Raw genomic sequence first — 14,415 nt, forward strand, 5'->3', positions numbered from 1 at the left:
AGTCATCCCACTGCCCCAGTGAATCTGTTTCTGTGGTAGACTTAATAATGTGTGTTAGCATGTCAGATGATTCACAAATCAAAATGTACATTTCAAACTCAGGAAATAACACTAGCCAATAAGCAGCAAATTTAATGAGTCAGGCCCTTAGCATTAAACCTTTTAAGAAACCAGACTCCAGCTAAAAAGCTAATGCCAAAGTTAAAACCTGCGACAGGAATGCCCATACAAGGTTTAAGGTATTGCCATAGAGTAACTGGGTACAGGTGCACTTCAGAATGGCACTTGCATTTGCAATGCAATACCATAACCTCTTAAAATGGGAAATCTAGTGTTATTTATGGGGGAGAAGGAAACAAACCCAATCACAAGTCCGTGACACTCATCTAGTTGTTTACTCTGATAAAAGATTATCTTTTAAGAGTGCGGTGGAAAGTAGGATAAGATTTATGTAAATACCAAAGCCATAGCAATAGTATACGGTCTACCACACTCTTTAACTGAGAACAGATAAAAGTGTTCCTTAAAGTTATATTTTATAGACTATATAGATAATGGAACAGAACATAGCACTTTTATGGAAAAAAAATACTTGAGATTTGCATGTGCAACAGGGGACATACAACAAAGAGTGTGGTTAAATATAAATGTAGAAAAAATGTAGACAGCCCCAAATCAGTATTTTTAACAGCCCCAAAATAAGGCTCTTTAACATATTTGGAACCACCATGTTATGCCCTGGTGCCTTATGACACCATTAAAATATTACTGTTGGTCTGTCCTCATTTCCTCCTCTCTCAAACTGATAGGTACACCTCCCTGAAGTGCCTTCAGCTCTGCTATTCAGCACACTTCTGCAGTATGCCAGGACTCTCCGAGGACGAAAGTTTTGCACACTGGCATACAATCACCTTAGTCTGGGCAAATTCACTGAAAAAAGTCGAAGCAACGTATTGCTGACTGTATACCTCATTAATGCCTCTGACTATTCGGGAAGATGCAACTGAGGTCCAGATGCTGCTTTGAGAAAGTAGGAGTGTATTGCTACAACTCCTTTCTTCTGTTTTTGAAGCTTATACGTTGCACAAATAAGGTGCTATAGGGTGAAGCTTTCAAGCTTCATTCTTAGGGCTGTTTCCACCGGCCTCTCTCAAGTTAACAATTTACCGCAACCCAACGGCCATTAAAACCTTGACACCGGCTGCTTTTATTGGATTATATCCTCTGCCTCTCTCTGATGCATATTTCTGGCGATAACCTGTGCGGCAATAAACTTCATCCAGCCACCAGAGTGTGCATGTGAGAGGACTGCACATCTCCTCAGCCAAACCAGAATTAGCCGGTATCGCAGGAATGAAAGAGCGTGGAGATTTGAAATCGCGGGGAATGGAAGCCAGACGGAGCAGAAGGCGAGCCGCCGGGGGAGCAGGAGCCCCGAGCCCGGCCCCGGGCTACAGCAGCAAATAAACACCGCGGCGAGGCCGAGCGCAGCCGGGCGCAGGTTGGCGGCGGCGGGGAGCGGAGCTGCGGCGGCTGCGGGTCCCAGCGCCATGCCGGCCGGGGCGGCGGCGCGCCCGGGGCCCGGCGAAGTGAGGACCGGGGGAGGAGCCGGGGTCGGGGCCGGGCCCGGGGCCGTGCGGCGGGGCCGGGCCGGGGAGGCGGCGGCCGCCCGGGTGCTGCGGCGAGCACCGGGGGGAGGGAGCGGCGGCGTGTCCCAGCCGGCTGCCGCTGCCCAGCCCGCTGTCGCTGCCCCCCGGGGGTGCCGAGAGCACGGTGAGCAGCGTCCCCTGGGCAGGGCACGGCGAGCAGCCCGCAGGGGCTGCGGGGCGCCGGTCCCAGCCAGAAAACAGCTGCCACTCGCCGCCCGCTGACTCGTGTCCCCAGGCAGCACCGTAACGCTGTACGTTGTACCCAGCCTGTTTGCCTCTGGCTTGCCGGGTGTGCACGCGTGCACGCCGTGGCGCTGATCCGCAGAAGCTGGTGCTGGTCACACCTCCGGGGAAGCCACTGGCAACCGTGGGACTCGGAGCAGTACCAAGGTCGGGTTAGAATGATCAAAGTTACCACGCCCAAAATAAGCTATGCTTTTAGCAATATTCTTTTCAGTGCATCTTCAAAACACCACAATTACATGTGATATATCGAATGGGAAGACTGTGAAGCAAAACTTCCTCTTTACAAAGCGCTTATGAGTTATCCTGTTCGATCCCATACTTTTCAAGGCAGAGGCAATCAGGTACCGCAAGAGATACTTGCAGAGGTACTCCAAAGAATATGTAAATTCTTCATCACGTGGACTTTTTATATCCAGATCAGAGGTATTTCTGATAAACCTGTTCAAGCCAGGGAGCCATAGTTCCAGTGATGGTACGGGGAACTTGGTGTTTCTCTGCTAATTTTGGTCTTGTTACAGCACCTGCATTTGTCTCTAAAATAGCTCATGAGTCAGATTTTTCAAAAAAGCTCAGCATTTGTGTGGACACTAACATTTGGGCCAATTGCCTAAGAGCTCTGAGTATCGTGTGTGCATACAATAAAAAAAGCTTTTCTGAAAAAAAAGTCTAGTCCTCCTCCAGCTGCCCTAGCAAGAATCCTGATTCTCTTCTCTTTAAACGCACTCCCTTATGAGGGGCTGTATTCAACATGTACTGTGAGCGGGTCTTCACTACCTTGCTCGCTGGGGAAGTATGTGTGGCTTTACAAATCAGCTACTGTCATTTTCATTGCAGTTTCTCTAGGATTTCACAATTGCTAAGAGCCTCTTGGGCTTCTCTGCTTTCCATGATACTGTGTTCTTGGCAGCGCTGTGGTGTGGGAAGAAGACTGAGGGCAGGTAAGAGCATTTCTCCCAGGTGCAGTAGGCTACAGGGCGATGAGTCAGTAGTGGGGAGAGGATCCAGACATCCAGTCCTTGCTTTACCCAGAGCCTCAGAGTTCGTGCAGTTACTGGAAATGACCTTCTGTGCTTTTGAGTGTATTCACTCTGAACTTGTGACATTAGTGGGAAGTTAGTATAAAAGTAATAATAAGCAAGAATCCAGTTAAAAGGGAAAATATATGCATTTTCCCAAGCTTCGTGGGGGTTGATGCACACCTGACATTAGCTCGCATCTAATCAGGCTAAGCCCATCCTGTCAGGATGCCTGCACTTTCTTTGCTGTTGCAAAGATGAGTGTCATATCTTTGAATATCAGTGCCAATTATTTTTGCTTTAAATCATTTTGAATATATGAAAGAGGTATCTATATCCTGTCCAAAGAAGAAATTTTTTTGTATCCAGTATTAGATTCAGGTGCATACAAAAAACCAGTCAAAAGCATGAAAGAGAAAGGTGAGGTTCCACATTTAATCCTTACTCTGAATCTTGAGTTACATAATTTTGTGTTCCATTATCTAAGATGTACTGTAATATCCATCATACATTTTCACTAATCCTACAGACTATGGTTAGCAGCTTGAAATTTTCCTTCATTCTGCTATTTCTCTGTCTCTCTCTCTTTTTGTCTTTCCATTAGCATGATTATTTGCTATCTGTGTTACATTTATGCAGTTTGTGCTTCTTTCGAGTGGGCTGAGTCCTCCATAAGTAGTCATATAAACTGCATCAGTGGGGGATCTGGCTCCCAGAACCTTAATAAGAAAGGGTGAAAATGCCAGCTTAAACACCTACCCTCAGTAGAAGAAGGATTAAGTATAATTGTAACTAGGGCTGTCCCAGGCTGTCCTCACGTTCAAAAGAAAGCCTCCGCCCCTCATCCTCAGCATTTCCCTCGCCATGTATACAGTCCTGCCTCAAACACCCTGACAGACCTCCAGACAGATGACTAAGCATAATCCCTCTTCTTTTTGCTGCCTGATTTGGAAAGAAAAAGCCAGTAAGTTAGTTCAGTGTGTGTATGAACTGGCACCCAGGTGTGTACTCATCATTTGATCATGCGGCATGTGTTAAATGTACACAGTTCTTGTTATTCCTCGCTGTCATCAATACTTTCCTTCTGTCCTCCATGGCCAAGTTAGGGCTAGTGATAACTTAGTCCGTAAAGAGTATCCATGGTGAAGAACTGGATACCAGGGGAACATCTTTTAGCTCCCAATTTGTTGTGTGAAGCAAATCAGCGTGCTCCTGGAGGAAGCCAGATGTTCAAGTGCCCTTAGCTACCCACCCTTCCCTGTACTGCATGTAAGGGTTCTGTGTCACTTAACTTTGAAGGCGACTTACTGAGCGGCCGGCTTGGAGAGGTTACATACACGGGCAGTTTGTCACTGTTTGTGCAAGTAGCTTTGCCCAACTGGCTCTGACTCCATCTACGTGTTAATATGAAATACTTGAAGACCTTCTCTGTATGTTTATCTAGCAATGAGAAAAAAATAAAATAGTTGGGAAAAGTAGTAACTTAAGAAGCAGAATATCCTCATATATTTAAAGAGAACAGCTCAAATTTTCATTAGTAAAGAGCCTGAGTTATTCCATTCTCTGTCAGTGTATTGTGCTGAAGAGCTGGCTCTGAGCTGGGAGACATAGCTTTTGAGAGCTCACAGAGTACACAAAGCTTTTTAAAACAATTTTTGGTAACTTTCTTCTCTTGTTTGAGTATTGTGAAGCTGATGGCTCTTTCTATTTCTCCAGAGAAAAAAAGAAGAGAAAAAAAATACAATCTTTGGTAATTTGTGTCATTACACTTATTTCTAGTCTCCATGGAAACCTATGTGGTACTCGACAGCCATGTAACATTTCAATATGTTGCAGAATAAATCAGATAGAGGGAAGATTTGGTTCTGCACCTTGCCTGTTACTCAATTAAAAATTACTTGCAAATTGTTTTGAAATTATTTTCACATTGTGTTGTAATCTTCACAGAATAACAATGGATGAAACCAAAGTAATCAAATCAAGCTGTTATGGCCTGATCCTACATGTTTATGCACATAGCTCTGCCACTCAGTTTGATTCTGAAGGCATTGACATTAATTTGGAAGAATTCATGGGTTTTAGTAGGATTATATGGATTAGTACTATGGAAACTGAGAGCATAATCGTAAACTGTTTGTCAAAGTAACTCTCATAAAAGTTTAAAGTTTGCCAGAGAGGTAGTAATAATCCTTTCTTTGTAATTTATATAAGTAAAGCTTTCAGAAAATTAAGAACCTTAAATTTTATCTTTCTGTCTTCCCTCTTGTCCTTCCACTACTAAGGAAAACATACATCTCAAAACTAGTTTCCTCCTAAAAAATACAGTAATTCAATCCACCTGCCTCTTCAAGATTTCCTTTTTTGAGTCCAAGCTTTATTCACTAGAACACAAAGACACATAATCTTACTGGGACAGCAGAAGGTGATACAGAGAAGGAATATACAGAGAGAGACCAGTCTTTTTCTGTGACCAGTCAACCCATGAAGAGTGAGTGCTCTCAGCCACATACAAGTAAGTAAATACACAGCAATGGAAATAATACGACCTACTGGCAACCCATGAGTACTCCTACATAGACAGCCATGATAATAAATAGAAAGATAAGATCTATTCTAATTAGAGAATTTGAACAGCAAAAACTCATTATTCACTTTAGAACTGCACTAAAAAAAAGGTGAAATACAGTTGTGATTTCTTCACCATAACCAAGCTACAAAATTGGATCATTTTGAATGTGTTTTGAAGTTATTTACTGTATTTATTTCAGAATACTGTGGAGAAAATGTATGCTAGTCGAGAGGATATTGGATACGATTTTGGAGATGACTCAAAAGCTGGAAGTAAGCCAATTAAGCCTAATCCAAACATCGATGGAGGATGGGCTTGGATGATTGTACTTTCCTCTTTCCTTGTGCACATACTTATTATGGGGTCCCAAATGGCCCTTGGAATACTCAACATGGAATGGCTTGAAGAGTTTAATCAAAGCCGTGGCTTAACAGCATGGGTTAGCTCCCTTAGCATGGGCATTACACTTATTGTAGGTATGTTCCAATGTCATTTATTTCAGAGCTACAGAGATTTTTAGAATATGCTTGTTGCTTATCCCTCAAATATTTTCTTACAGTTTTTCAATTTATTAGCAGAGCTTCCACATTTCTCCTGAGTTGCCTTTTTAATTTGTCAAGTCACTTGTGCAAATTTTACAAGTTAGAAGGAGATAGGGACAACAGGGAAGATGGTAGAGAAGACAATTCGACTAGGAGACAGCATGAGCAGGAAAGGATTGTTTGTGACTTCAAGGTCTCATGAGAATCAAGAAAGCAGATCATCTGCTAAGCTTGTGGACCTCCTCATACTCTGTGAGGAGAGAATGTGAGGAGAGCAACCCAAATAATATCTATAGGGGTATGTATGCATATACAGACCTGTTTCCCTAAATTAAGATTGAAAATGTGTTTAGGTCTGCCTGAAACACTCCACCGAAAACAAAATAAAGTATTTGCTTGTAAAAGAAGGTATGCACTCACACAGCTTTCATTTTGGGGAACAATGTTTTCATTTTGTCTTCTGTTTAAACCATTCCTTCTTCACAGAGCAATTTTGATTTTAGGTCTTATGGGTATTTGCTTGGTTCGTTGAATTTTTCTTTCCAGGATTTTAAATGGTAATAGGGAAAATAAACTGAATTGCCTGAGTAGTGTGATGTTTAACGTTTTGTTTAAAACAACATTAATAATCTTCACTTGAAAAAATATTAGGCAATGTAGAGATTTAAATAAATAGCATAGCATTTTTTCTTGTTCTTTAACAGGGCCTTTCATTGGTTTATTCATTACCATGTGTGGGTGCCGCAAGACAGCAATAATTGGAGGGATATTGAATGCCCTAGGCTGGATATTGAGTGCCTATGCCTCAAATGTGCACTTCCTCTTCCTTACATTCGGAGTGACAGCCGGTAAGCTATACTAACATTTGAAAGTTCTTTCAGTGTTTTTTAATTGCTTTGAAGTTACCTGGGTGAGCAAAGAGGGAAGTTAGACTGGTTCCTGCAAAGTTTCCAAATTAAAAAAAATAAACTTTTAGTTATGGAATATAACTTGACTTTTGTTTTTATCTTATTCAGTCCTCATGTGATCTGGCACAGTGTTATAGTCAGAGAAATAAGAGACAATGAGCAACATCCTTGATTTCAGTAGAGTTATTCTAGTTTTTCTTTCACAGACTTTACAGACTGTTATCTTTTCAGAAAGCTTATTTATTTACACGGTGGATTGGGCCCAATGGCTTTCATTGTCATTTAAATCTACCATGTGAAGATGGCATTTTTACCAGGTTCTCCTATTTGAATATATTTGATGGTATTCTTACTTAGAAGAATGAATGTCATCAAAACTCTAACAAATGGAATTTAAAGATAGTAAAATACTGTTGAACTGTATATCTAGCGAACTCCTCTCTTTGTCGCAGAAAAAAACCAGCTAATATTTCCTCAGATTTGTTATGGAGTTGCTACATATTAACAAAATACAAGAATTTGATAACTGTGTACTGTTTCCATACCTATTTTAAAGGGTGTTACGTGTATGTTTTTAATGGGAAAAAAAAAAGAAAAAAGAAAACAGATGGCTTTCTTGCAAGCAGATTGTTGTATTTGTTTCATGTGCTGAATCCTTGTTAGTATATTTGATCTGCCTGAATCAGAAAAATGCATGTGGTCATATTTTATGTGTAATTTTTAATAGTGGATATTCATATTACGTCAACAACCACTAATAAATGAAATCTCATTTTGCTACATATTCTGAGTGAGAGGTAAGAGAAACATGTAGCATTATTTCCTGTTGAAGGTTTGTCAGAGGACGCGATACTTTGGTTATGGCACACTGCTATGTAACAGTTGTAATGACCATTGAGAAAACATTCCAAATAATTTTAGAACTAGTTGTTTTCACTCTTCTATTTTAATGTGAAATTATGAATAGGCAGGCTTGTGGGGAACAGAACACTTTCCTCGTGTGTGAGAAGACAACAGGAGGAGGGAACAGGGTATTAGTTATTACCAGTGAGGTAATTACAGTAATGACAGTAGACAATTCAGGTAAACATAGAGTATTCCTCTTTTGAGACAAAGTCAGGTCTCTAGGAAACCTTTTTATATATGGAGACCAACTGAAATTTAGATAGGAATGAAAGTTTATGCATTTTTATTGAAAATCAATAGGTTAGTGCCTTGGTGCTCTTTTTCTTGCAAAATGTGGCTTCTTGTGAAAATATTTAGCTACTTCCAGAAAGCTACGTGGAAGAACCCAATATTATCTACTTAAAGGATCACTCCATTTTATTCACTGTTTCCTTCTGGAAAGAGAAACTGTTAATAAATATGAAACAAAAATATTAAGTTAATTCAAGTAAGAAGTACACAATTTGACCTTTAATTATTATTTGAGCAACAGTAAACAATTCAAGGGACTTTGAAATATTATTCACTTCATGACTAATACGACAGAAGTGCAACAACAACAAAAAAATCGTTTGTGATCCTGACAATGGCTTCAGTATCCTCCATTCCCTCAAACTACCCCTTCACAGAATTTCAGAGAAATCTGCAGAATTTCTGTACGTTTTTTTTTTTTATCTAGCTGGATGGAAAAAAAATGAAACCAGGAAGGATCACTATGACAACTCTTTATACCAGCACACCATAGATTTCAGTAATGATGTAGATTTCTAAACGAACAGCAATAATTACAGGCAAGGTTTTGCCCTTTTGGCAGCTTCTGTTCCCATATTGGGTATATTCAGGCAGACAGGAACCTACACTGTCTTTGTTCAACTGCTTGCTGCTTTTCAGAAAGAGCATATCAAGAATATTAGACAAAAAGGCAGATATTATACAGAGATTTTAAAAAGTGGGGCAAAAACTGCATTTTCATAAAAAATCTGAGGCAATTTTTTACATGAGACAGAGAAGTGATGCTGCTGCAGGAGAAATTTTGGCCAGAAGACCAGTGTAGAGATGCCTGAGATGTTTCCTCCAGCTCCATGACAGCTCTGCTTGCCATCACCACATTCATCTGCTTTATTTGCCATTACCTCACCATCTCAACACTCACTGTCCCCTCATTCACCATTTCTTCACTCACCATCCCCTCCCTTGCTGTCCCCTCCCTCTCTGTCCCCTCACCATCACCTCACTCCCTGTCTGCTCACTTATGATCACCTCACTCATGGTGCCTTTGCTCCCTGTTCCATCACTCCCTGTCCTCTCACTCACTGTCCACTCCACTCCTCATTTCCTTGCTCCCTGACCCCTCACACCCTGTCCCCTTGCTCACGGTCACCTCACCACCACCTCAGGAAGTTTCCTTCATTTTTGCACAGCTGTAAGACATCAGGCCGCTGTTCATGTACGGTGGATGCCTCCTGCTGCAATTACTTCTGGGCCTCCATGCAGTGCTCGAGGGCTTGCTAATGGCCCTGTTTTTCCCTCAGGCCTTGGTGACCAGCCGTGCCAGATGCCCTCATGCCACCTGTCCCCATAGTCCCAGTCTTGCCTGCGGCCGCTGCCACCCCCAGCTCCCTGTCCCAAAGTGCCTCTCACCTCAGAACCATTCCCCTCCTCCAGCTCCTCATGGCACCTGCCCTGTCCCCTGTCCCCTCGCCTCTTGGCCGCCAGCTTCACCCCAACCCCTGTGGTAGCGGTTTGGGGGGCAGAGGAGCCTTCCCTGCGGCCAGGGGAGTAAAAAAGCCCTCGGGGCCCAAGGGAAGGGGAGAGCAGAGCCAGGTCATGCTGTGGCACCAAAGTGCCCATTCTGTGAGGAAAAGGAGATGAAGAGGCCTGTGGTCCTGTGTCTGCGTAACGGTGGCATGCCTTTGGTTGTAATTAGACCACACTTTGCTATGTAGCCCACAGAATGGAAAGATAAAAGAGTTTGTAACATTTTTTACTTCACAGAGTGTGCATACAAGTGCAGTAAACACTGATGCGAGTATGAGCCCGGGTGGATGGGAACAGGGTGATTATAAAGCTGTTTTTTCAGCCTGTTGCACAGCCAACGGTAGGCCAGCCTGGCAAGGCAGGGAGTCCTCTGGCAGGCAGAGAGATCGCCTTCAAGTTTTCGGCTGGATTTGGGGAGGGAGGCACAGTGCAAAACAAAAGTCTGATAGTGTGTTTGCATTGACTAGAAATAAACACTTGTAACAGGCATGCCAGGTCAGCTCTGACCATGATACACTGCAGTGATGTTGAGGTGATTTTTTTTTCAGGCTTTGCTGGCATAACAGCTCTTCTTGCCTTGATTTAGCTGTAGGATGTCATGCAACTAACTTATCAGCTATTTAGGAAAGCTTTTAAAACCAAAGCACTGTTCTAAATTATGACCACAGTAAATTTGAAGATATTTTCTGCATACACTGCTATTCCAGTCCTCTTTAAATGGCAGGAATTTGCTGTGAGAAAAATTGGGCAACTGTTACCTTTATTGATGTGATTGCACAATGCTCAACATTTCCTGCTTAAAAAAGGTATCATTAATATCCTGTTTTTTAAGAATATGCCTGTGCAGCAACTGTGTAGCCCTCCCTGTACTTCCCTGGTGCAGCAGTGCCTAGAGAGAAACATAAAAACCTCCTGAGGCCCTACCACTGGGCTAAGCCCCATTGCTGACTCCTGAAATGTCTCATTGCCACTGTGGCTCAATAGGTACAAAGGTAAGGAGAAAGCCTCAGTGTAGATTTTCATCAGATGCAAGTATTACAAATACGGATTTGTCAACATAGGTTTTGTTCATGTTTGTCTCTGTATTAACTCTCACTGATTTATTATGGGATGTTTGGGGCTTTCTGGTGGTGGCATGTGGAACTGAGATAAAGGTTTTATCTTCCTTGTATTTCAGTTTTTCCAGCAGTTAAATAGCAGTATTATATTCTTACTGGAACAAGTACCACAATTTTTGGAAAACACTACAAGACAGAAATGAAAGTTAACATGAAAATTGAATATTTATTCTTGATTTTACTATTATGCTTCTGTAAAAATTAGGAATAAACCTGATTCATTTTTCACTGCTTTTTTTCTTGTTGGCATGAAGTTCAGATTTATTTTGATTTTTCTTTTCATAGGTGTTGGTAGTGGCATGGTTTATCTGCCTGCGGTGGTCATGGTAGGACAGTATTTTCAGAAGAGAAGAGCACTTGCACAAGGACTGAGTACCACAGGAACAGGGTTTGGAGCTTTTTTAATGACAGCCTTACTGAAGTATCTCTGCAGGGAATTTGGGTGGAGGAATGCCATGTTCATTCAAGGTGCGATCTCCCTCAACCTTTGTGTCTGTGGGGCACTTATGAGACCACTATCCCACAAAGATGTTAATGAAAAATGTGTTGTGAGAAGTAATAGCGAAAATAATCAGGCAAAAGCTCTATCCCATTCTGCAGAGACTTTAAAATCTAATGGAGTCCTCAGTGAAGAAACAGACAAAAAAGAAGAGGCAACAAATGAAGAAGTGCTTGACAGTGTTAAGCACATAGAAACTGAAGGTAAATCTAGAAGTGGAAAGAGTATGTATGGACTGCTCATTCTTAAGACAGCGAGCCAGCTGACGATTACGGTCAGGAAGGGCTTTGGAATCTGGTACTCCAGTTATTTTGGAGCTGCATCATTGTTTACCAACAGAGTATTTGTGGCCTTTATAATTTGGGCTTTGTTTGCCTATAGCAGCTTTGTCATTCCCTTTATTCATCTTCCAGAGATAGTCAAGCAGTACAGTTTATCTAGTCAGAACAATATATTTCCATTGACATCCATTATTGCCATTGTGCATATTTTTGGTAAAGTGATCCTTGGAATCATCTCTGATCTCCCTTGCATCAGCACTTGGAATGTCTTCCTCATGGCTAACATCACCCTGGTCACTTGCATTCTTACTTTGCCACTAATGCAAACATACATTAGTCTGGCTGTGATTTGTGCTCTAATAGGATTTTCTAGTGGCTATTTTTCCCTAATGCCTGTTGTGACTGAAGATTTAGTTGGAACTAAACACCTTGCAAATGCCTATGGCATCATCATCTGTGCCAATGGAATATCTGCATTGCTTGGACCACCCTTTGCAGGTAAAATGTTCAAATTTCTGACCAACAGTTATTTGTTTTATAACCATCTGACTTGTTATGCTATTAAGCTTTCTTATGCTATGAACATTAACAAAATTACAGCTTTTCTAGAATGGACTGTAACATCCAGCTTTACATTGCACATATTTAAAGAACACATCTGCTGCTCACTATTCACACACTACAAATTACCATCCTGGTAAACAACCCCACATCTATTACAAGCTGTCCTTTCAATGGTATGTTTCTTTAAGATATTACCATTTTTAAAAATGACAAAGGATAACCTATTTTTATGTGTTTGTGTAGTATATGTACTATATCACATACACAGTTACGCCTAGATGAAAATGCTGAATAGCTTTCAGGGTACGCAGGTGTTTGTACCATAGTATTAGCCTCAAGAATTATAAAGTGTGTCTGGGCTTCACCATTCGAAGCTGGATGTGTTGGTTTGACTGACATGGCTTTGCCTTCCTTCAGCCAGTGGTATCTCCTTTTGGGACTGCACTCCTCGCAATCTCTTTACTGCTATACACAGCAGAAGGCAGGAGTGTATGTGGTGCTATCCCTAAAGTTACTTAGGTTTAAGCAAACATTCATTATAAATTTTTTTCATAGAAAAATGTGGGGAAGTATGCTGGGGAGAGATATAGGCACTGACGGTCAATACTGTAGCCAGACTATGGCAGTTTGTTACAGATATGCAAACCAGAAGAAAGCTGTAAGAAGCCTTGTAGCTAATGGCCCTGGTCAGCCAGGACTGGCACTAGGCTGAACGAAAGCCAGCTCCACCGCGAGCAGCCCAGGAAAGCTTAGAATGCTCTCACTTTATCTCCCCAGCACTGAGTGAGCTGAAATGACTTAGGAGAAAGCTCATTTAGTATCCTTCGATAAGCAACAGGTTTTACTCTACCATATCCTCTTGTAGCACCTCTCAGTCTGTGCTGAACGTATCTTTGTATTTGATCATTAATAAGGAAGCAAATCAGATGCAATTAGCTGGTGTAAAAAAAAGCTTCTGATCTTGAGATTACATGGCAATGCAGCCAGAATTAAACGTGAGAATTTTGTTATTTTGGGTTCTCAAACCTTTCTGAAGTAATTTTAATGTATTTTTTTTCAAAGGAATTAAGGTTGGAATGAGAGTAATTGCAGTACCAAGACTTTCTTTTGAAAAGTCTTTTATCAGTACATGAGTCTTTGAGAAAGCTATTGGGAATGCACAAGGCACAGCATTCAGGCTAGCCTGCATGACACAGTAGCAGTATTGGGTATTTTCCAAAGAAAATAGTAGGGTGGAAAAAGTAATTGGTTTGGGACTCCAAAATGTCTAAAGTCAGACCTGTTGTACTAATTTATCTGAAAAAGTACAGTTTTACAGTGAAGATTGCTCATATTATTAGGATGGCACATAGCTAAACCCATTTTAAGACTTCCATAACAATTAAATGAGGGGATAGGTATTGCAGTAGTTTTGGGTTATGGTGAGTGAACAAGAGATGTTAACACATTTCTGTTTGTAGCATCTAGAGGAGAAGACAATCAACACTTTTTTTTTCTTTTTTTTTTTTCTGCAAACCAGCTAAAGATTTGACTATGTCATGAAAGAAATGTGCGATACCATTCATATATTCCCATACAATTTATCTTTTTGTTGAGCTTTGTAATGAACATGTTTTGTCCTTATTTTGCAGGTTGGATCTATGACATCACACATAAATATGATTTTTCTTTTTACATATGTGGCTTGCTGTACCTGGTGGGAATATTATTTTTATTTATTCAACCTTATATTGGAAAGAAACAACCATGAGAAAAGTCTACTGAAGAGGAACAAGTATAGAACAAATTTCAGACTTTTTTATATAATTTATTTCTTTCCGCGTTTCTATTGTATGGCAGTATAAAGCTGAAACCAACCACACTGAATTGTACTTAAGTGAAAAGCAAATGTGCTCCAAAATGCTAATAAATTATTAGAAATATGCTTTTAAAATGACTTAAGATCTTTTACTTCAGAACTAACAAATATAGAGAATAAAAGCACACTTACAGTCTTCTAAAATTGGATCAGTGCTAGAAACCTTTAACCTTAATTCTTTTAACTTTTCATCACTAACCATTGGTGAAACTCCACTGACTGCAGTGCAGTTACTCCTGATTTACACTAGTCCTACAATCAAATTTGATCAGGATACGAATGATTTATAAAAATCCTTCCTATTATGTATTCTATCTGATAAAAGATTAGTTAGTAAATATGAGAAAATGACTGTATTTCTTACCTGGCTGGTGCTGCTGAAATGCTAGTATAATACTTCAATTAATTCAATGTTATTGAAAATTAATTCAATTTACTATTCTGCAATGCAAAGGTGAAGAA

The 14,415-nt window shown here is 40.8% G+C and overlaps 1 protein-coding gene across 7 annotated transcripts; it reads left to right on the forward strand.

Annotated features, from left to right (window-relative positions):
- Positions 1–1,355: 1,355 nt before the first annotated feature.
- SLC16A14 (solute carrier family 16 member 14) lies at positions 1,356–14,025 on the forward strand. Of its 7 annotated transcripts, none has more exons than XM_035544941.2 (7): positions 1,356–1,501; positions 2,730–2,833; positions 5,297–5,423; positions 5,680–5,956; positions 6,727–6,870; positions 11,037–12,029; positions 13,727–14,025. In XM_035544941.2, exons 4-7 carry the CDS (start codon positions 5,695–5,697, stop codon positions 13,843–13,845), a joined length of 1,518 nt encoding a protein of 505 aa, XP_035400834.1. In that variant the 5' UTR covers positions 1,356–1,501; positions 2,730–2,833; positions 5,297–5,423; positions 5,680–5,694; the 3' UTR covers positions 13,846–14,025. The 7 variants fall into 7 exon arrangements, with proteins under 7 accessions (XP_035400834.1, XP_035400835.1, XP_035400839.1 ...); XM_035544942.2 differs by having other exon boundaries at positions 5,194–5,423; positions 13,727–14,017; XM_035544946.2 differs by having other exon boundaries at positions 5,680–5,752; positions 13,727–14,017.
- Positions 14,026–14,415: the final 390 nt, after the last annotated feature.

The sequence above is a fragment of the Cygnus atratus genome, chromosome 9, assembly GCF_013377495.2.
Source record: "Cygnus atratus isolate AKBS03 ecotype Queensland, Australia chromosome 9, CAtr_DNAZoo_HiC_assembly, whole genome shotgun sequence".
NCBI classification, from domain to species: Eukaryota; Metazoa; Chordata; class Aves; order Anseriformes; family Anatidae; genus Cygnus; species Cygnus atratus.